The sequence below is a fragment of the Trachypithecus francoisi genome, unplaced genomic scaffold (assembly GCF_009764315.1).
Source record: "Trachypithecus francoisi isolate TF-2019V2 unplaced genomic scaffold, Tfra_2.0 Lachesis_group2, whole genome shotgun sequence".
Taxonomy (NCBI): domain Eukaryota; kingdom Metazoa; phylum Chordata; class Mammalia; order Primates; family Cercopithecidae; genus Trachypithecus; species Trachypithecus francoisi.
Genome location: NW_022681465.1, coordinates 70,364,366 through 70,386,980, shown reverse-complemented (window position 1 = coordinate 70,386,980; position 22,615 = coordinate 70,364,366). Strand labels below are relative to the sequence as shown.

General features: G+C 35.8%; 1 protein-coding gene across 5 annotated transcripts in view; it reads left to right on the top strand.

Annotated features, from left to right (window-relative positions):
* The window catches only part of NADK2 (NAD kinase 2, mitochondrial), a 46,739-nt gene that overhangs the window by 6,082 nt on the left and 18,042 nt on the right, over positions 1 to 22,615 (top strand). For all 5 annotated transcript variants that reach the window (XM_033179372.1, XM_033179371.1, XM_033179370.1 and 2 more), the window contains 6 exons: positions 4,424 to 4,512; positions 5,456 to 5,544; positions 6,389 to 6,470; positions 12,353 to 12,436; positions 14,156 to 14,292; positions 20,607 to 20,685. In XM_033179372.1, the coding sequence (XP_033035263.1) occupies positions 6,400 to 6,470; positions 12,353 to 12,436; positions 14,156 to 14,292; positions 20,607 to 20,685 (371 nt within the window). In that variant the 5' untranslated portion in view covers positions 4,424 to 4,512; positions 5,456 to 5,544; positions 6,389 to 6,399. The remainder of the gene's footprint in view (positions 1 to 4,423; positions 4,513 to 5,455; positions 5,545 to 6,388; positions 6,471 to 12,352; positions 12,437 to 14,155; positions 14,293 to 20,606; positions 20,686 to 22,615) is intronic.

The following is a 22,615-nucleotide window of genomic DNA, read 5'->3' as shown; positions in this document are numbered from 1 at the left end:
TGTTAATTAGGTGCTGTTAACCTTTTTAAGGCAATTTTGAGTAACACTTAGAGTACCGTTTAGTTAAATGTGTATGCTTTTCAGGGTGCCTAAATTATGCCTAGTGGATTTACATACTGAACTGTCATTGTGTCAAAAGTTTGTGCATTTATTATGTGTTAAATTTAAAAAGTCTCAACTCCTTCCCTTATTAAGCTATCAGAGAAATTACAGAGTACAAAATAGCAATACTCAATAGTAAAACAAGCCTTAAAAATTTGTAATTGCAATAAATTTAGTTTTAGATAAGTAAAACTATCTGTGATAATTTAATAAAGGTGTTATAAACCATTTAGGTAATAGCATAACTTCACATCTGGATCTTAAAGTGTGCTAAATCTATCCATTCAAAATCTTCCTTTTTTTCCTTACATGTTGTGTTTTATTTTAATATCAAAGCTGTGTGGAGAGACATGATCTTGCCTTTTGCAGATTCTGTAGGAGAAACTCTTGCTTATACTGAAATGTGTCTGTCTGTAGATCCCATGGAGTCACCTGCTTTTTCCAAGTGTCCTGGTGAATCTTTAATTATTTATTTATTTTAATGGAGAGAAGAATTAACAGGTTTTTGGGGAAAATATTAAAGACTGTTACTAATAATGTTGTGTAACATTGCAGAGAATTGGGAATGTGTTCTAAATTTCAATAATTTCTCTAACCTTTTAATGGTAAGACATTTTCTAAGAAATCATGTGTTCTTATTTTTGTCTGATTAAAGGAATGTTTTTAGATATTTGAAGTCATGTTATTTTCAAAGGTGTAGCAAGAAATTCTTACCAGATTTTGCATATTCCTTTTAAACAAATATAATTATTGGACTTCACTACTCACTGGCTGTGGTGATTGAATGTGAGGGAAGAATTAAAGCCAGTTGAGTAGTGATTTAAGCCTTTCTAACTGATGCTGTTTATTAAGTGATTTTCTTATTTAGCCAGCCTTGTTTAGCCAATTCATGTTAATAAAGCTTAATAGCCCAACCAGCAAGGTCTTTAAAGAAAATAAGAACTTACATTCTCTAAATGAATGTTGAGCGTGACTTATTAGAAAATTAGTTCACAAGAAGAAATTTGAGTGGGAATAAGAATTTATGAACTGACATTTTTGCTTCAATGTTAAGTATTCTGATACTGACTGAACTTTGTATTTAGATTTGGAATTTTAGGAATTTTAGTATTGTTAGCAATCATAGAAAATTTGAAGTTTTTTGTTAGTTCTTCAGAACTTTTTCTCCCAAAAATTCAAACCCTTTCGCCATCTCAAGCCAAAGTTCCCTAATAGTCAACTGCCAAGTATCTTATTTTCCTGGGGCTTGCTGAGAGCCAGAAAGTAAGCATAAAAGTTTCTGAACTCCCAGAGTAGCATTTATAGGGCTTACACAGTAAGGTTTATGTGCTTTTTTCCTGGGTACATGTTCCATATTGTCCAAACCAAAATTTGGAACATAAGGTAAAAAGTCTGGATAGGGAATTGAAGTATGAGGGCCAGCTGCTCTTGAAGTTTTATTTAAAGTAGAAGTGGTAAATTAGATGTAACTAATTCAAATACACAGTAAGCCTATTGCAGCTGCAAGGGCAGCACCAGCAGCAGCTGTTTCAGCAGTCCTGGCACCCCAGTGTTAAAAAGAGTTACAGTTAGGGGAGGGATGGAAAGCATTCCAACAAGTACAAAGGAAGAGCTTGGTGAAAACAGACCAAAGAGATTAGAGTGTAGGGAATGGGGAGGAAAACAGGTAGGAGAAAGGAGCAGAAGTCAGGTGGCATAAGCCTGAGAGTTGGTAGGGAGAATGCCATTTGTAGAGGGCATTAAGCTGAGGAAGAGACATGCTGTGGTCTCTCTGGTTTCTGTGTGGGAAATAATCTATAGGGCTTCAAGAGTGGAAGTAGGAAACCCCAGTTAGAGGCTTGTGCAGTGGTTCAGGTGTGAGATCATGAGTGGTAGAGGTGAAGAAGAGAAAAGTGCTTGGATCAAACATAAGATCTAGTAATTGGATGTGGAAATAAGCAAAAATGGAGGCATCGGGTATGACTCTAGACTCTTGGCTTAAGCCATAGTTGGGGAATTCTTGGGCCAGAAAATCAGGGGCTAGATATTGAACATGCTAGATATTGAATGAATAATAATAGTATTTAATTATTCAGTATCTAGCATGTTCAATATCTAGCCCTCTAAATTTGAGGTGCCTATTAGATATCCAAAGAAATATGTCAAATAAGCAGTTGAATAAATGTATCTGAAGCCCTAAAGATAGGCCAGGTTGGGAGATAGCAGTTGGGAATCATTGGCATCAGCATATAGATCTCTTTTAAAGCCGTGAAACTAGGGGTTGCCAAGGGAGAGGGTAGTGGTTCATACTCACTGAGAGGTGGTTAATGCAGTTTTAGTCAATCTGTAGCTGGGTAATGATAGTGGTAATCTGAATATTAATGCTATGTTTGTCCATATTAAGAAACTCTAGTTTTTCAAACTTTACTGACTTGTGTTGATTTGTTGATTATTTTAAATGAAGGAATTTTCTAGTTATTATCATAGTCAATGTTTTCCTTTAAAAAAATTATTGACGTTGGAAGCTTAAAGTTTAATGAGGCTTTTGGCTAGGCATTAAACTTTAGCACAGGCTGTCTATTATAGTATATCTTGGTGAGTTAACATCTATTTATTAATTTTCACAATAGCCAAATGCTTCCTCAGCTTCTCTTTTGTGAGAACATACAAATATTACAAAGTGAGGGCAAAACTATTTAAAAACTCTTAACCCAGTAGTCACAGACAAAAGATAGGGAAGGTAGGTATCAAAATATTAACCCTTTTTGAGCCATAAGATTATATTTGATTTCAGTTTTCTTTAAATGTGCATCTTCCATATTGTGTTATCTTTATAACCTTTAAAAAGTAAAATATGTATTAATATGCTGTCTAAGAAATAGTTTTACTTTATAGTTCAGTAAGTAATGATTTACAACAAAATATTTGAGATTGTATATTAGGCTGAGCGTGGTGGCTCACACCTGTAACCCCAGCTTCTTTGGAAGCCAAGATGTGTGGATTGTTTTTTTGGAAGCCAAGGTGTGTGGTCTCAAGGAGTTCGAGACCAACCTGGGCAACATGGTAAAACCCCATTTCTACCAAAAAGAAAAAAATACAAAAATTAGTTGGGTGTGGTGGTGTGCACTTGTAGTCCCAGCTGCCTGGGAGGCAGAGGTGGGAGGACAGCTTGAGTCCAGGAGGCGGAGGTTACAGTGAGCTGAGATTGCACCACTACACCCCAGCCTGGGCAACAGAGCCAGACCCCATTTCAAAAAAAAAAAAAAATATATATATATATATGTGTGTAGTAGGTATTTGAAAAACTGATTTTGTTACATAAAGAGGAAAGGTATAAGGTAGGCACAGTGACATGTGCCGATAATCTCATCTACTTGGGAAACGGAGACAGGGGAATCAATAGAGCCTAGGAGTCTAGGACCAGCCTGAGCAATATAGCAAGACAGCATCTCAGGAACAAAAAAAAGAAAAAAAAATAAAAAGGGAAAAGGAAAAGTATAAAGGAATTCGGAGGAGCAAAGAAAGTACAAATAACACACTTTTGAATTCTAGCATTCACTGTAGTGAACAAATTTCCTACTTGGTGATTAAATGGATGTTCACTAAGGACATTTCTGAACTTTTTTCTCTACATTTTACTTTATGGATTATTCATAAGAAATATACTTTTAAAAATTTTAGGGTGAGATAGTTATAAAATGTTACTCCAACTAGGAAAAATAATTCTTGAAGGAGATATATAGATATAAAAGTTACCCTTTCTAAGGGAGCTAGTCAGCCCTTTGTTTAGATTGCATAGGGTAAATTCCAAATAGAGTTTATAAATCTGAGAACAAGAGAAGCAAATCCAAGTGGAACAAAGGTCATCTAACCACCTCTACAAGTATTAGTTTATCTTTGGTCATCAAGTAGCCATATGCAATGTGTTAAAAAGTCATCAACGCTGAGGCAGGAGAATGGCATGAACCCGGGAGGCGGAGCTTGCAGTTAGCTGAGATTGCGCCACTGCACTCCAGCCTGGGCAATAGAGCGAGACTCCGTCTCAAAAAGAAAAAAAAAAAGTCATCAAAAAAATAAAAAGCTTAAGCTGTAAAACATAAGATATTGAGATCCTGGTGACTATATGATTCAGAAAACATAATGCTGTATTTGGTATTAAAGCCAAATTATAATTTTCTGATATCAGGCTTTCTAGTTCAATTTGTACTTGTAGGTTTCACAGGTAGTCATTAAAATATATTTTCAAAAAATTATATTTTATATGGGGCTTTTAAAAAACAATATTAGAACATCATGTGTAATATATATTAGTAAAACAACATTTTTTTTTGTTTTGATATAGCTTGCATTGAAAGGATCTAGCTACAGTGGACTTCTTGAACGACATCATATTCACACCAAAAATGTAGAACATATTATAGATAGTTTACGGTAAGTTTGTGGGATTGGGTCTTGGGTTGGATTTTATATTCAGGACTTCCAGTTTTTATTTTGTACTAGCAGCCCATTCTTAGGCTTTTAGTGTTGATTGTTACTATAAAATCATTTTCAGAAAATTATATTGAGGTTAATGGATCTGATTTTATAGCATCTTTAAGGAAATATTTATTCTCTGAAAATGTCACAAGTATTTTCAATTATTTGGTCTTCCAGAGAAATGCATTTTCTACAGAGTTAATTCAGTTACACAGCTGGCTTCAACTGTGTAATGTTTTATTTATTAAAACAGACTAGTGGATTATATGAGTGTTCATTGTAATAATATTTTTGAGTGATTGAAAATTATAGAAACTTCTGTCCAAAAATTACAGAAACTTCAGTTAATTCAGAACTAAACGCAATTATGTGTGTACAAGAAGGTCAGTGTGAGAAACATGTGAATTACAAAGTATTTAGTCACTATTTCAGTGTCTGGTACTCAATGGCTATTCATTGGATTTAAAATAACGGCCATTCAGTTTTATAGTTTAAAAAAATCGTCACTCTAGGTGTTAGTCTTCTGGACTGTTTTTGTACTATGAATTTAAGCATTAGAAGGAGTAGAGAAAATGAAATTCTAACTAATACTGCTATTCACTAGTGGTTATAAAAGCTTTTAAAGCACATGGAGATTTGGGATATAACTTTTGATTTATTCATATGCTTCCTTAATTATCATAGTTAATTGGCTGTTGTAATTAAATGATAACAAAGATAATGCTATAAAGCTCCATGTACATTTGCTTATAAGACACAAATTTGTTTATTTTACATCTCTGTTTTAATCATCTGCCTCTCAGAAAACATACCCCTGTTTTATATATATATATATATATATATATATATATATATATATGTGGAAATTTCATATAACCTTTCCTTTTTTTTATCCTAGGAATGAGGGAATTGAGGTTCGTCTAGTAAAGAGGAGAGAATATGATGAAGAGACTGTTGGATGGGCAGATGCTGTCATAGCTGCAGGAGGTAATAATTTTACAGAAGTAACGATGTTGGAATATACAAATGTTGTTTAATACACATTATTTCCAGATACCCTAGGGTCTAGCTATATTGAAGCCGTCAGAGTCTTACCATTAAACAACTATTTGATTGTTACGATTAGGTTTAAAACTTCTGTTTTATACAAGTCTACTTTTTAAATGAATGATGTTACTGTGAGGTTCCTTGTGTATATTTAAGGTATGCATTTAACTTCAAATATGATTCAAAGGATTAGTTATTGTATTTTGGTATAATTATAGCAGTTTTAAGAAAAAAATGAAGTTGACAAAGAGTTTAATGAGATGAGGTAAATTCTTTTCCTCTTTGGTCCCAATATACTTACTTTTTTCTGAGCTTTATTAAGTTAATGGCTACTGTTTCTAAAACTTTAAGTTGATGGCAGGTGTTGAAGAGAAAAATTTGAAGTTGGACACATTAGATATGTTTTCATTAAAATAATTTGTGAATTTGGACTGGTGTTATGGGAGAAGGAAAGAAGATTGGCTAATAGAAATTTTTGGATTAGATTAGTGGTTACCCACTGTGGGGTGCTACTAGTATGTAAAGGGAATATCTCTAAAACATTCTACAGTGTCCCCACAACAAAGAATTACTCTGCCTAAATGTAATCTTACCACTTACGAAATCCTGGATTAGAGTGGGAGAGAGAATCCAAAGGTATAATAGGTAGAAAGGGAGTGGGATAGGCTATAGCAGTTAGCAGGGTAGCGTATGATTGTTAAAACTACTAATTTTCAAAATGGTCAAAAACAGGATTTATAACAGAAATCTGGTTATGTCTTATATTTTGTCTTATGTTCCTTAGGTGATGGCACAATGCTGCTGGCAGCAAGTAAAGTCTTGGACAGACTTAAACCAGTTATAGGGGTAAACACTGATCCAGAACGGTAAGAAAGAACATATACTTTTTGTTTGATTTGTGTGATGTGCTTTTTAGTTTTTTTTTAGGTTATACATACATGAATTTCTGCTTTGCTTGCATAGTATCTTTTTATGGTCTGTCTTAAAATTTGGAAGCTATTCTTTATTTTCTCGACCATGTTCACATTCCTGGGCTCTGTTACTACAGACATTTTACTATGGTGTATGGTGTCTAAGTGGAAGCATGATTGCTCCTGGCCACCGTGAACATTAGAACCATGTTCCAGAAACATTCTAGTAATGAAATTTAGGTATGTAGAATTGAGTAGGATTGTCTTTTATGTAGCTGTTTTCAAGGATATAGCTCTAGTTTTAACCTCAGGCATGAAAAATATATATACATGTAGCTGGCATTGGTGGTAGGAGAACTGGGATGGACCAGTTCTCATATTTTAGCTTTCCAGGTAGTTTGGGAGTAGGATCTATGGCATAATAGACCTGAGTTCTTGACCCAGGTGAGTGTTGAGGACCTTTGGTATTGCTGAGGAGGGACAAGTTAATAATGATCCATTTTCTACCCTTCCTTATGGCTTGTATTTATATTCCTCGTTATGCTGCCACTGATTTTTTTTGGGGAGGTGACTTTACTGACTTAATAAAAAGACCTATCCAAACACTATTGGCACTTTTTTTTTCCTTCCTCAGCTTTGTGATATTTACCCTCAGTCTGTTCTAGCCACCCACAGCCATGACTATACCTGGACTTTCTGATGATTTGGAATTTCCCTATCTCTACAATCCTAATTAATTCCACTCTGACTGCAGCCTCCTGCCTTAACAGCAGTCTTACTACTTTATCCCACTAAATCTGCCCTTTGACTTTCAGTATTTTGATCTCCTCCATTTTCTCCACTTATTTCTTCCTCACTTCATTTACTTTCTTAAATATTTCTTTCTTTTCTTTTCTTTTCTTTTTCTTTTTCTTTTTCTTTTTGTTTTTTTGAGACAGAGTCTTGCTCTGTTGCCCAGGCTGGAGTGCAGGGGCGTGCTCTCAGCACATTTCTACCTCTGCCTCCTGGGAGTTCAAGTGATTGTTCTGCCTCAACCTCCCGAGTGGCTGGGACTACAGGCATGCACCACCACACCTGGCTAATTTTTGTATTTTTAGTAGAGATGGGGTTTCACCATGTTGGCCAGGCTGGTCTCAAACTCCTGATCTCAAGTGATCCTCCCACCTTGGCCTCCCAAAGTGCAAATATTTCTTCATCGTTACCTTTCTGCACAATTCTAGATCAATCTGACCATCATCCTTTCTACTTCTGCATCAGTACTGCTATGGTCATCTGGGGAAAAAAAGATCATTGGGTTTGGTGGCACTTCCAGTTTGTAGTCTTCAGCACTTAGCAGTGGACTCAGAGTTGCACACAAACTTCCTATGTAGCCCTACTCATCTCTCTTCCCCATTCTCTGTGGTGGCTGCTTCAGTAGTTCAACTTTTGCATTCACCTTGCTTCCCTTATCCTTCCTCCTTCAATAAACCCACCTTTTTTTCCACAGAGGATTTGAAAGTCACTGGATTAGAACTACTTCACCTTTTCTCCTGCTTAAAAAAAATCTTGTCCTATCATGTCTTTTTTTCTCTCCCTTCACACATGATTCCTTTTAGCCTGAAAAGACTTGTTCAAAACTCCTGTTTTTCAAGAAAATTTAAAAAATCTTTTACCCTGTGTCACTCTCTTGGTTATTATCTCTTTTCCTTCTACTTATCCCCAAGCTTGGTTATCTGCACTTCTTCAGTTCTTATTTTCTAAAACTTTGCAACTTTTTTATGGATTTGCCCCCAACCAGTTCGTTGACATTGCTTTTGCCTTAGAGATCAGTGATATCCTCGTTACTGAATTTACTGGATATTTTAGTCCTTGTCTTACCTGATTTCTGGGAAATATTTGGTGCTAACTGCTCCCTTATTTCTACTCTACTTTGTTTGCATTTATGATACCCCTTTCTTCCTATCTGTGTGACTACTTCTTTGTCTGTATCTCTTTTGAAGGCTCTTACTATTTGGTTCCTGGCTAAATACTGGTGTTTTTACATATTGTGCTCTGGGCCATCTTTTTTCTTCTTCAATTCCTATATTCTCTCCAGGAAGGCTGATTAATACTGTGGTGTTGGAGTCCCCTGGGACTGCAGAATCTTTATTCCAACAATGATCTTCTTGCTTCCATTCTTACCCTTATAGTTTCTTAGTTTCTTCTCCCCACTGCAGCCAGCATGATTATTTTATGAAAGTTTGATAATATATGACTTCTCTGCCTAAATTTTTTTTTTGTCATGGCTTCCCATCTAACTTAGTATAAAATCTTAATTTTTTACTGTGAATAGGGTGAAAAACTCCTCCTGGTTTTCTTGGAACTTTCCTAGTTTTAGCACTGAAAGTCCTGTGTCCCAGGAGAATGTCAGTCCCAGGCAAACCAAGGGACAGTTGGTCACCTTAAATGTGATATACAGGCTATATATTATCTGGCCCTTTACCATTCTCTGTCCTTATTGCCTATTATTTTTCCCTTCATTCTATTCTAGCCACACTGGCCTCTACTTTGGATATATCCAGTGGTATTAAAAATGTAACGTGTACAAATAAACTCTCCTTTTCTTTCTCCCATCATTCTTGATGAATGGAATCATCTGTGCTGAAGCTGTAACTATCTCTCCCTCACTCTATCATCAAATTGGTCCTAAGTTCTAGGGAACTTACTTTTGAGTCCATCTCTTGCCATCCTCACTGCCACTAAAAATAGCTCAGCCCTTTATAGTTGTTTAAATTACTGAACTAGCTTACAGTCTCTCTCCTTCTAACTCATCCTTTACACATTGCCTTAGCTTCTTTCTGAAGTGCAGATCTAATTGATTATACCCACTCCTTATTAAAATCTTTTAGTTTACCATGACCTTCAGGATACATTGTGAATTCCTTAGCGTAAAATATATTATCTTTCACTGTCTCTTGCCTATTTGCTTTTCTAGTTTCACCTGTCCTCATATGTCCACAGGCATGACACATTCTTTAGCTTAAAAACTGTATTTTTGGAAACTGTTCTAGGATCAACCTAGGATCCTTTCTAAAAGACTGTTCTTAACTGCAAAATGTAACTATATGAGTGTCCGCCAACATGCTGGTTAGAGGCTCACACAGGGATGCTTTTACTCTGGTGGGGAGCTTTGTTGATATATAAGATCCAGGGCATGATTTGAGAGTAGGTGAAAGAGTTCTCCAGAAAGGCCCATGTCCCCCCCAACCCACCCACCCATGCCTTTGTATGTGCTTTTGCAAAAGTTCCCTTATACCGCTTACTCACTTCTGTGGTTCTTGTTTGTTCAAGACTGGGGTTTCTCCTGGGTTGTAATTCCCTCTACAGAAAGCACTTATCCCTATATATTTATTTCCTGTTTCTTTTTCTCTTCCATTAGACTATAAATTCCTTGAGTATAGGACCTTGTATTTTAATTTCTCTGTCACTAGCATAGTTTTATACATAGCTGGTATGTAATAAACACTTGAAAAATGAATGATTAAGTGATTTTAGGGAATAGGGATAGAACCCCAATCTAGCTGAGTAAATATTCCCTAAATGTAAATAATTGAGATCATTGGCTCAGTAATTAATTTTTAATTGCCATCAATGTTGATGCATGTGGGTTTTAGAACTTCTTAATGGCTTATTTTTATATCATTAAGGTAAAAGATTCTTAACTTTAGTGACACAGTTTAGTTACACAGTTTATTGAACTATATTTTCCTTTGAAAACTGGCTTCATATTCATAAATTTGTGGGAATTTGAAGCTGGCAAGCAATTGTTAATATTGTCATCTCTTCTCTATTTTCTACCTAGAAGAACAGGTGTTAGAAGTTCTTTGGTTTCTCTTCTTGCCTCCAGGCAAGCCAAAGTTGCCTTCTGGTTTTGTGTATGCTTCAAGTTATCTGACTTCTTTATGTTAAATATAGTGGTATCTCAGTCCTTCAAAAAAGCTTCAAAAAAGCTCAGAGCTTCAAAGAAGATCAGAAGTTAATGTTCAACTTAAGTTGAACAACTTAAAGTTGTTCAAATGTTGCATAACAAATCATCTCAAAACTTAGAGGCTTATGATGCTAACAGTGTATTATTTCTTATGGGTTGTGCATGTCAGGAGTTCAGGAGCAGTTTGGCTGGGTAGTTTTGGCTTGAGATCTCGCCTGAGCAGGCGTCAGCTTGGTCTGTAGGCATCTGAAGGCTTGACTTGGGCTGGAGGATCCACTTTCAAGATGGCCCACTCACATGGACTCATCTAAATCAAATATGTAATTTCTGTCTGTCTCTTCTGTATTCTACAGCCACTCTACTGAGCCTGGTAAACAATTACAACATTTGAAAGCTTAATATTCAAAATGGGATAGAGGGCATGTGGGTAGTTAGCCTCCAAGGTAGCTTCCTAGTATTTAGGTACCCTTTAATGTACTCCTCCCTGCCCCCCAATAGTCAATCAAGGATGGCCTATGTGACCAGTAGAATATGGTGTGAGAATGTGTAGGTCCCAAGACCAGGTAATAAATGGTATTGCAGCGTCTATATTGGTCTTGAGGATTGTTCATTATGGGGTAGGACAGCCACCATGGTATGAGGATGCTCACAACAGTGCTGTGGAGAGGCTCACATGGAGGGGGATTGAGGTCTCCTGCCAACAGCCAGCACCAAGTTGCCAGCCATGTGAGTGAGCAACCCTGGAAGTGGTCGTGCTAGCCCAAGTCAAGCCTTCAGATGCCTGCAGCCGTAGCTGATATCTGACTGTAACCTCATGAGAGAATCTTCTCTCTTCAGAGGTTTTAGACTTGCAGTTGACCTCAGCAGATATTATGCTATCAAATGACTGTTGATACCTTTTATATACTTAACATTGCGTGAAGTATTACAATGAATGTAAGAATTTAAAAACCTAGGCCTTACGTTTTCTTAACCTCAGTGTTGACCCGCTTAAAGAAGTCTACTATTCACAACTTTGTAAAAACATTTTTCTGTGCTCTTCACACTTACAAGTTGATTTACACTGATTATCAGGAGTTTGTTTTCCTAAGCCTGCCCTCAGCCTTTTCTTCAAGATTGAAGTATCATTAAATGATGATGCCTGAGCCTTCTGGACACATCTTTAGGTGCCACATACTCTCATCTACACCAACCAATAGGCAGTCTTACCACCTTATAATTTGCAATGATTCATTATTTAATTTGTCTTCCACATCAAGCTATGAACTCCTTAAAGGAGTTTCGTTATTTATATATTTTTGAATAAATGAAGGATTACATTGGATTAAGCTTTCTCATTTCTTTTTTAGTGACTTAGGATATCTTAAATGACATTTAAAAAGGAATTATGGTTCAAAACATTTCACATAAATATTTTGATTCCTCAGAATCACCTTTTGAGATTACTGGTTTATCCTGATTTTGGAGATGAGGAAGCTGATGCCAAAGTGACTTGCCCAAAGTTAATAGTTAAATAATTTAAAGGTTAGAATAAAAATTTGAAGGTTAGTAGTTAAATAGTGTAATTATTTGAACAGCACTGTACCATTAGGTAACTTTACAGGGTAATTAGTGGCAGATTTGCTGCTATTTTTAGTTTCATTGTAATGTAGAAACTCACATATTATTATGCATTATGGCATTAAAGCTGGATGTAGACTACTAACTCTTGTCTTTTTTATTTTTGTTGAAAGAACACAATTTTGTGGCAAAAAATGGAATATAGACTAGAAATTTTTAGAATTTCATTTCTTAATTTTATAACTTAGTGATACCTTTTGATTAAATTTTTTTGCTTCACCTTTTTTTCTTTTCCTCTTTGTATCGCCAAAAAATTCCTATTAAAATACAGGTCTGAGGGTCATTTATGCCTGCCCGTTCGATATACACATTCCTTTCCAGAAGCCTTACAGAAGTTCTATCGTGGTGAGTTCAGGTAGGAATTTCTTACAGTTTTTCTTACATAAGTATCTTAATAAGTATGTGTCATTAATAAATGTTAAAAAACAGAACAAATCAGGCAGGGCACAGTGTCTCAATGCCTGTAATCCCGGCACTTTGGGAGGCTGATGCGGGTGGATCACTTGAGCTCGGGAGTTCAAGACCAGCCTGGGCAACATGGTGAAACCTTGTTTCAACAAAAAATACAAAAATTAGCTGGGCATGGTGGCAAGCACCTGTAGTCGCAGCTATTTGTGGGGCTGAGGTGAGAGGATCACTTGAGCCCAGGAGGTAGAGGTTGCAGTGTGAGCTGAGATTGCACCACTACACTCCAGCCTGGGCAACAGAGTGAGACTGTGTCTCAAAACAAACAAACAAAAAGACCAGAACAAATCAGATAATGTTTGGATTGCTCCATAGATATAACAGTAGCCATTAAAAGTAATGTATTAGCTGAGTCACACATAGGTCTAATTTACCTTCTCCTAGTCCAGTTGGAATTGTGGAGAGAAATCCTGACAAATGTTGGTTGGCCTATAATATAACTGCATATAGAGATTTTTTTTCTCCTTCAGTGAGATAGCAGCCATGTCTCTACTTTCTTAACCTCGTTACTTGTCCTTATCAATTTAGTGGAAAGGTAATTAAAACTTTGGCTAAAATTGTTTGAATTTTTAGATTTTATATTTTTTATCTTTATCTCCCATCTAGTAATGATTGAGAGTTGGATTTAATCCAACCATGCTGAGATTCCTGGTATCTGTCTCACGTAAAAGTATTTCTTAAGTAGTGGGGATGGGATTTTTAAAAATTTCTTTTACTTAATATGTTCAGTGGTCATACCATCAGGAAAACAGGAAGGTGGAAGAAGGAGCATGAGGTTGGCCAATTATATTTGAGAGAGCCAAGTTGGACTACTTTTTATTTTCTGACTTGGACTATATTTTATAGTTGGGGAAAGCTTTTCCCACAGATATTTGTGAAGTTGTATTACATCTTCTTGACTTTTCTAGAATCATTTCATTACCAATAATTCTAGTTTCTAGTCATTTCAGAAGTTTGACAACTTTAGAAATGGCTAATTTGTACCTACCAAGTGGAAATATATTTTTGTATACTTACCAAGCAGAATCTGTCCCATTGACTTTCGATACATTGATTATTGGTTTTGAAATCAATTAAATCTGATTTTTTTTTCCTGTTACCAGAGATGTTATTTAAATTTTTAGGTGTAATCAAAACTGTTTTATTTATTGTTTCTTAATCCTTTTTTCCTTTTATTGTTTAAAAAAAACTGCATTACAAAATTTGTGGAGAGAGATTTTTATCTAATCCAGCCATCTGAACACAATATTATTTTAATTTAAGTTTGCTTTCTTTTTTGTATAATATTTTTTGCTGAGCAAAGCACAAACTATATCTTGCTCAGTATCTTGGACTTTTTGGGTTCTTGATAGAGTTTGGCTTAATTTAAGTTACTTGGGAGATTTTGTACAAGTACATTAAGTATTTCCATTATAATTGAAAAGAGAATAAATATTCAAATCTGTCGTTGATAAGGAAGCTATAGACTTTAGGTGTTTCTGATATAACTTATTCATGGAATAACTAGTAACTTTTTTATTAACTATTTTAATTTCGTTAAATTATTATAATGTGTACTCTTTAATTTATTCTATTTTAACATAATTCGCCTTTTCTTCACTATTCTAAGGTGGTTGTGGAGGCAGAGAATCAGGTTATACCTTGAAGGGACTGGCATAAACCCTGTTCCTGTGGACCTTCACGAGCAGCAGCTAAGCTTGAATCAACACAATAGAGCCCTTAACATTGAAAGAGCTCATGATGAAAGTAGGTGGATTGGGCATCAGATGTGTTTGGGGAAATATTTAACTCATAGTTCCTTTGACTTCAAATTTTTTGATGTAATAATTTATGATTAACTTGTTTTTAGTTTCATTAGTAGCACTTAAAGTACAGTGAATTACTTCAATTGTAAAGTTTATTAGAATCTGAAGTAAGAAATAATAGCATATTTCTAGATGTTTTCTAGGACAGATTTGAAAACTAGCTGATTAGGGAAGGATTGTAAAGTATCTGATAAGATAGTTGATGTTTGAGAAAAGATTCTTGGCCTTAATCTTTGAAATGTCAAAAAAAAAAAAAAAAGGAAAGCAGTAAAGATGAAATGAGCTAATCTGTGGAAGATTATGATGGTTCTCCATTTTGAGCCGTATTTTCCCACTTTTTCTAGCAAATGTAGGACTTTAATGATGCAAGAATATCCCAAAATAAATCTTAAATATTTGTAGACTGTATAAAAAGATACAGTTTTCTCCTGTGTTTTATTTTCTGGATAAATTTATCAGGAAAAGCTACTTTTACATTTTTGCTTTCTGCTTCTGCTCTTTCTTGGTACCTGAGGTTTATATCCACTTATTCCAGAGTTTTTCATGGTGACTTACAGCTTTATAGGTTAACATGTTTCTAAAATGTGTGGTTATGTTGTATTTTAAAGGTTCTCCTCAAAAAAAAATTATATTAAAAAAATCTTAAATTATATGTGCATGAACTTCTATTATTGTTTTTGAAAGTCTGCAGTAACTGTTAAGCACAATTTAAAAATAAGTTAGAAATTTTAATCCCTCACTGAAAGAAGTTACTGTTACCACCAATAGATGGTAGATTTAACTGTCTTCACCAGCAGTCTTATAAAAAGATATAGATTGGTATATAAAGAGTCACTGCTCAGATTCCTCAGATTTACTGTGTTTAGTTTATAAATGAAGTTAATATTTCATATATAGAAACAATATTACATACAAAGTTAGTGAATCATAGCTCAGCATCTAGGATGTTCATATCTGATTAATGGTAGTTCCAGAAAAAGAACAGAAAAATATTCAAAATCAAAAAATTATACGTGATGATTTCTCAAAACAGGCAGGGAAAATTATTCAGCACATTGGTCTAGGCAAAGATTTTATGGCTAAGACTTCAAAAGCACAGGCAACAAAAACAGAATAGACAAATGGAGCTATATTAAACAAATCTTCTGCATAACAAAGGACACAAGAGTGAAGAGACAGCCTATAGAATCGGAGAAAATACTTGCAAACTCTTCATCTAACAAGGGACTAATATCCAGCATATACAAGGAATTCAAACAACAAACAAACAAATAATCTCATTAAAAAGTGGCAAAGTGGCCGGGCGCAGTGGCTCAAGCCTGTAATCCCAGCACTTTGGGAGGCCGAGACGGGCGGATCACGAGGTCAGGAGATCGAGACCATCCTGGCTAACACGGTGAAACCCCGTCTCGACTAAAAAATACAAAAAACTAGCCGGGCGTGGAGGCTGAGGCAGGAGAATGGCGTAAACCCGGGAGGCGGAGCTTGCAGTGAGCCGAGATCCGGCCACCGCACTGCAACCTGGGCGACAGAGGGAGACTCCGTCTAAAAAAAAAAAAGTGGCAAAGTTTCTGAATAGAAGTTTCTCGGAAGACATACGGATGACTGACAGCTATATGAAAAAATGCTCAACGTCACTAATCATCAGGGAAATGCAAATCAAAACCACAGTGAGATATCATCTCTCCCCAGTTAGAATGGCCATTATCAAAAAGACAAAAATAACAAGTACTGGCAAGGATGTGGAGAAAAGGGAACTCTTATACACTGTTGGTGGTAATGTAAACAAGTAAAGCCATTATGGAAAACAGCATGAAGGTTTCTCAAAAATCTAAAATAGAACTCCCATACAATCTAGCAATCCTACTACTGGCTATTTATCCAAAGGAAAGGAAATCAGTATAGCAAAGGGATACTGGCACCTCATGTTTGTTGCAGCCCTATTCACAATAGCCAAGTATGGAGTCAAAGTGTCCATCAGTAGATAAATGAATATGGAAAATATGGTGTATATATATACACAATGGAGTACTATTCAGCCGTAAAAAGAATGAAATCCTGAGATTTGCAGCAACATGAATGGAACTGGAGGTCACTATGTTAGGTGAAATAAATCAAGCATAGAAATACAAATATCACATGCTTTCATTCATATGTGAGAGCTGAAAAAGTTGATCTCATGAAGATAGAGAATACAGTGATAGTTACTAAAGCCTGGGAAGGGTAAAAGGTGGGATGAGCAGAGGTTGGTTAATGGGTACAAACATGCACTTAGATGGAAGGAATAAGTTCTAGCATTCAGTAACATAGTAGGCTGATTATAATTAACAATTTATTTTATATTTCAAAATAGCTGGAAGAGAAGATTTGAAATATTCCCAACACAAATGACAAGTATTTGAGGTGATGGATATCCTAAATACCCTGATTTGATCATTATACGTTGTATGCGTGTATCAAAATATTACCTGTTCTCCATAAATATATAGTTAGTATGAATCAGTTAATACTTTTTAAAAATTTCAGTTAGGAAACTTAGGCAAGAGTCTTTGAATTGAAAGGACCCACAAAGTGTTTCACATAATTAATGGTAAAATGTTCTTCACCAAGTTTTGTCAGAATACAAACAGCTACTGCAAGCTTTCAGAGAGGAGCAGGAGATGGAGGGGGTGGTGACTGGAGCAGATTATTTCATATACACTTATCCCTTGGTACCTGAGGGGGATTGGTTCTAGGACCCCCTACAGATACCAAAATTCGAGGATGTTCACATCCCTCATATAAAATGGCATAGTATTGGCATATAACCTATGCACATCCTTCCCTATACTTTAATAATCTTTAGATGATGTGTAATACCTAACACAATGTAAATGCTATATAAATAAAGACTGGTTGTATTAATATAGAGAGATGAATTGGTTTAATACAATCCCAGAACTCAGTGACTGAATGCAAAAGCTTATTTTTTATTTTATTTTTTTTGAGACGGAGTCTCGCTGTGTCACAGCGCTGTGTCACCCAGGCTGGAGTGCAGTGGCCGGATCTCAGCTCTCTGCAAGCTGCGCCTCCCGGGTTTATGCCATTCTCCTGCCTCAGCCTTCCAAGTAGCTGGGACCACAGGCGCCCGCCACCACGCCCGGCTAGTTTTTTTTTGTATTTTTTTAGTAGAGACGGGGTTTTACCAGGTTAGCCAGGATGGTCTCGATCTCCTGACCTCGTGATCCACCCGTCTCGGCCTCCCAAAGTGCTGGGATTACAGGCTTGAGCCACCGCGCCCGGCCCAAAAGCTTATTTTTAACTCATCTCATTGTCCAAGGAGTTTTCAGGCAACCATAGCTGCTACCAAATAGTGGCTGCTACCATATTTTAAGGCCTCTGAGTCTTCTATTGGATCCTCTGTATCTTGTGGGGAGAAAATAGAGAACATAGAAGATCTTATGGGAAGTTTGAGGAACTAGGCCTTTTCATTAATTTTGTCCACATTCCATTGGCCATTACTAGTCACATGACTCCATCCAGTGCAAGTAGACCTGGAAATAAAGTTTAGCAACATCATAGTGTGAGAGAATTACACAGTGTAGTAGTTTGTGTCACTAGTATTACAATTCTGTGTTTAAAAATACAAATTATAATTTTGTAATCTATTCACTTGGATAAAAAAGTAATTGGTGGCTGGGCACGGTGGCTCATGCCTGTAATTCCAGCACTTTGAGAGGCCGAGGTGGGTGAATCACCTGAGGTCAGGAGTTCGAGACCAGTGTGACCAACATGGTGTAAAACCTCGTCTCTACTAAAAATACAAAATTAGCCAGGCATGGTGGTGCATGCCTGTAATCCCAGCTCCTCAGGAGGCTGAGGCAGGAGAATCTCTTGAACCCGGTGGGTGGAGGTTGCAGTGAGCCAAGATCATGCCATTGCACTCCAGCCTGGGCAACAAGAGCTAAACTCTGTCTCAAAAAAATAAAGTAATGGTATGGAGTCCATCTTTTTATGTCCCATTGAGACAAGTTTTAAATGAACACAGTTCTGTGATTAGATAAGGTTTAGTAGTGAATTAGTATGAAAAAATAAGCAGAATTAAGATGATTAATGAGATTTGAAGCAATTTTATTTATTGTCTAACTCATTTGATGAAAGTTTTGAATTGAAATTCAACAAGCACATGTAATAAAAATGTAATATGGAGAGATAAATTAGGATGAGGGAAAATGAGAATAGAGGTGGAAAGTCAAGACCATATAAAAGGGAAACATGGTTACAGTTTGATGGTGAGAGCTCAGATTTACTGGTGATATTTCATGAGTACCTATTGTTGAGCATTTGTAGGAAATCTGTGGGTATAGTAATCTAAAACGAATTTCATTAGTAATTATTTAAGGAAAAGTAATTTAAACAATAAATTTTAGCCATTTATGTTTGTAAAACTGTCAAGAATGAGAATGTAAATATATGTAGTACCTAAGACAGTTTAAAGCCAGTTTTAGTCTTATGTGCAATCAAATTTGATTAAACATATCAAATCTTTATATATATGTGTGTATATATATGTGTGTGTGTATATACATATATATGACTAAAACCGGCTTTAAGCTATATATATATTTAGCTTTTTGTATCAAGGTCTTTGTCTGTATTATGAAGTTGAGCTGATAATTTAGGTAAACAATAAGTACTCCAAGGGTACTTGGTATTGTAATAACTTGTTATATTTGAAAGAATAATTGGGTTTCCTTTAGGCAGTTATAGTCCAAAATAAATGAGAAAAATGTAATGTTCAATTTAATAAACATAACAAACAGAAGAATATAATAATTAGGCTACCAAGTCAAAGGAGAAGAATAGATCAAAGTGGTCTTGGTGACAGTGGTGGTTTTATTAGTGTATTTGGTAACTATAGTGTATTAGGTAACTATTGTTTTATAACAAATCACTCAGCTTAGCATCTTAAATGTAAATATTTATGACCTCACACAGATTATAAAGGTCAAGATTCTAAGAGTATAGCTTAGCTAGTTCTGGTGTAGGCAGGAGGTGACAGTCAAGCTGTTGGCCAGGACAGTGGTATATGAAGACATGACTGGAACTGGAGAACACACTTTCCAGCTCATCACATGGCTTTTAGCAGATGGCTTCAGTTCCTCACTATGTTGGTCTCTCCAAAGGGTTGTTCATGTTATCTCTTCCTCTAGAGCAGGAGATCTAAGAGAAAGAGAGCAGCCAAGGTAGAAGCAACAGTGTCTTTTCTAACCTGATCTCAGAAGTGATATGCCATCACTGCTTCCATATTCTGTTGGTCACATAGAGCAACCCTAGTATGATGTGAGAAAGAGAGTGTGAGTATATGTATTCACAAAAGTGTGAATACCAGGGAGGCAGGAATCACTGGGCACCAGCTTGGAGCCTGCCTACCACAATTGGGATGGATTTTTAAACATTAACTTCGTAGGAATTGTGGAGGAGACAGAAAAGTCAACTTGTCTGACAGAAAGCGAACTTTTCTCATGATGCTAGCCTAGTGGGAGATACTTGAGTCCAGTAAATCTGATAGTTGTGACACTGAGGATACAGAGTTGCCTTTTCCAGTTGGAAACTAATAAAAGAAGTAAAGGGAACCATTTGAAGGGGACAGTCATTTTATATGATGGTGTAATGTTTAAGTAATTATGAAGGAAGATTACTTTAACTGTGTACACAACCTTATAGATTTAAAAAAAGAAAACATTTTTTAGGAATTATGAAGGGGGATGTGGAAATATTTCCTCCAGTGCTGCTGTTGCTAAAAACACTCTTGAGGTTTCCTTATTTGGAAAAAAATGTCTGATTTCTTAACATACCTGGTTTGGTTTCCATCATCCAAGCCATGCATGTCATTTGCTGCTTAAATCAAAAATAGTTCTTGTTTTAATTGGTAAGTTATATCTCTGAAGCTTCCAAGATAAAACTAAGTGTAACAACAAGAATCTTTTGAGATGGATAAATATAGTTCATCACTCTTGAGAAATTGCTTCAAGAAGAATTAAGGTTTATTTTTGAGAGAGACTCGGGCCTTCATTACAGGTGTAAGTTTAGATTCCTTTAAGGTTTATGTTGTGGATGCTTTAAGTAAAAGATAATTTAAATGTTAACTATATTAAAGTATGTAATTCTTTTAAAAACAAAAATATAAAAGTTGTAATGTTTTATAAATTTTTTATAACATTTCTAGAAATCAAGGAGCTATCTTGGATTTTCTTTGTCTTAAATTACATGCAGGGTGTGAGGCTTCAGGACCCCAACTTCTGCCAGTGAGAGCACTAAATGAAGTCTTCATTGGGGAGAGTCTGTCATCCAGGTACTTTTAAACCAGTGATCTTGAGCATGGAATTTAATGTTTTAGTGCTTTTGGATATTTATTCAATTTCTACAACCTGGCTAAGATTTGTGAATAATCTTTTGTAAGTAATGACAGTTCATTATTTAATGAAATATTTCCAAAACCTTCATAGACGTTAATATGTATTAAGGGGGAAAGAACATTGTATGGCAAAAAAAAGTTTGTAAAACCCTGTATTAAATAAAGTTATTGTACTGCATCCCAGAGCCTTTAATCTGTTTATATAGATTCTTTATTATTATTATTATTATTATTTTTGAGACCGAGTCTCACTCTATCGCCCAGGCTGAATTGCAGTGGTGTGATCTTGGCTTACTTCAACCTCTGCCTTCCGAGTTCAAGCGATTAGCCTGCCTCAGCCTCCCGAGTAGCTGGGACTACAGGCACGTGCCACCACACCTGGCTAATTTTTTATTTTTAGTAGAGATGGCGTTTCACCATTGTTGTGAGAAGTCAGGGACCCCAAACGGAGAGACTGGCTGAAGCTGCGGCAGAAGAACATAAATTGTGAAAATTTAGTGGACATTTAACAGTTCCCAAAATTAATACTTTTATAATTTCTTATGTCTGTCTTTACTGCAGTCTCTGAACATAAACTGTGAAGATTTCATGGACATTTATCACTTCTCCAATCAATACTCTTATAATTTCTTAAATATTGGGGGCTGGTTCCCCCGATACACCGTGTTGGCCAGGCTGCTTTCAAACTCCTGGCCTCAGGTGATCCGCCCACCTCGGCCTCCCAAAGTGCTGGGATTACAGGTGTGAGCCACTGCACTTGGCCAGATGCTTTATTAATGTTTTATTTTTATTTTTTAGAGATGGTATCTTACCATGTCTGAATGTTGCCCAGGTTGGCCTTTAAATCTGGACTCAAGCTATGCTCCTGCCTTAGCTTCCTGAGTAGCAGGGACTAGACGTGCATATCACTGTTCCCAGCTTATAAATATTTAAGAGAGTAATATACTAAGTACAAATTTGCAATTGATAGAAAACTTTTATAGGCAGTTCATATTAATATTTCCTATTAATTAGTGCTTCTTAAAGCTGATTTGTTTGCTTGCTTGTTTTTATAATTTGTTTGCTTGTTTTTATCCAGGATCCAATTAAGGATCACACATTGCATTTGGCCATCATGGCCTTTTAAAATTAAGAACACTTCCATCCTGTTTTGTCATTCATGATATTAATATTTTTGAATGGTCTAAGCCAGTTGAGTTGCAGAATATCCCTTATTTTAAATTTGTATGATTTTTTTTTTCATGTTAGATTCAGACTAGGCATTTTTGACAGTAATGCTCCATAGTTGATGTTGTATCCTTTTTAGTGTAACACATCATAAGGCAAGTGCATCGACAGGTCAAGATTGTAACCATTATTGCAAAAATTAAGGTTAATGTAGTTCCTTATTAGGAGTGTAAAAATGTATGTGTTTCATTACTGGCAGAATCTATTTTGTGGGACTTGAATATAACTTAGGCTTACATTATCAACATAATTTTTTTTGCAAAACATTTTTGTGGAACACAGTGACAAGCTATAAAATGACTACTGTGATGTAAAGTTAACTCTTGATAGTACTTTAGAACCTGGCTTCTCATCCTTGTAGATGTAAGTAAATTAAGGGTAGAAGATTAGAGATGAATTTTATTTGCTACTTTCCTGCTACTAGAACCATGTGAGTGACCCTTTGAAGATTATGTTGTTGGATCCCTAGTTTACTAAGAGTTCCATAAATTCTGAAATTTTGTTTGCTGGAAGTCATATCCTTTTATAAGAACTTTAATTATAGTGAGAAAAACTTGTCTTAACTAAAAAAGATATTCACATTGTAGCCAATGACTCAACTTGGGTTGTGTTGAAAAAGAATTGAAGTTTGATTCAGCAG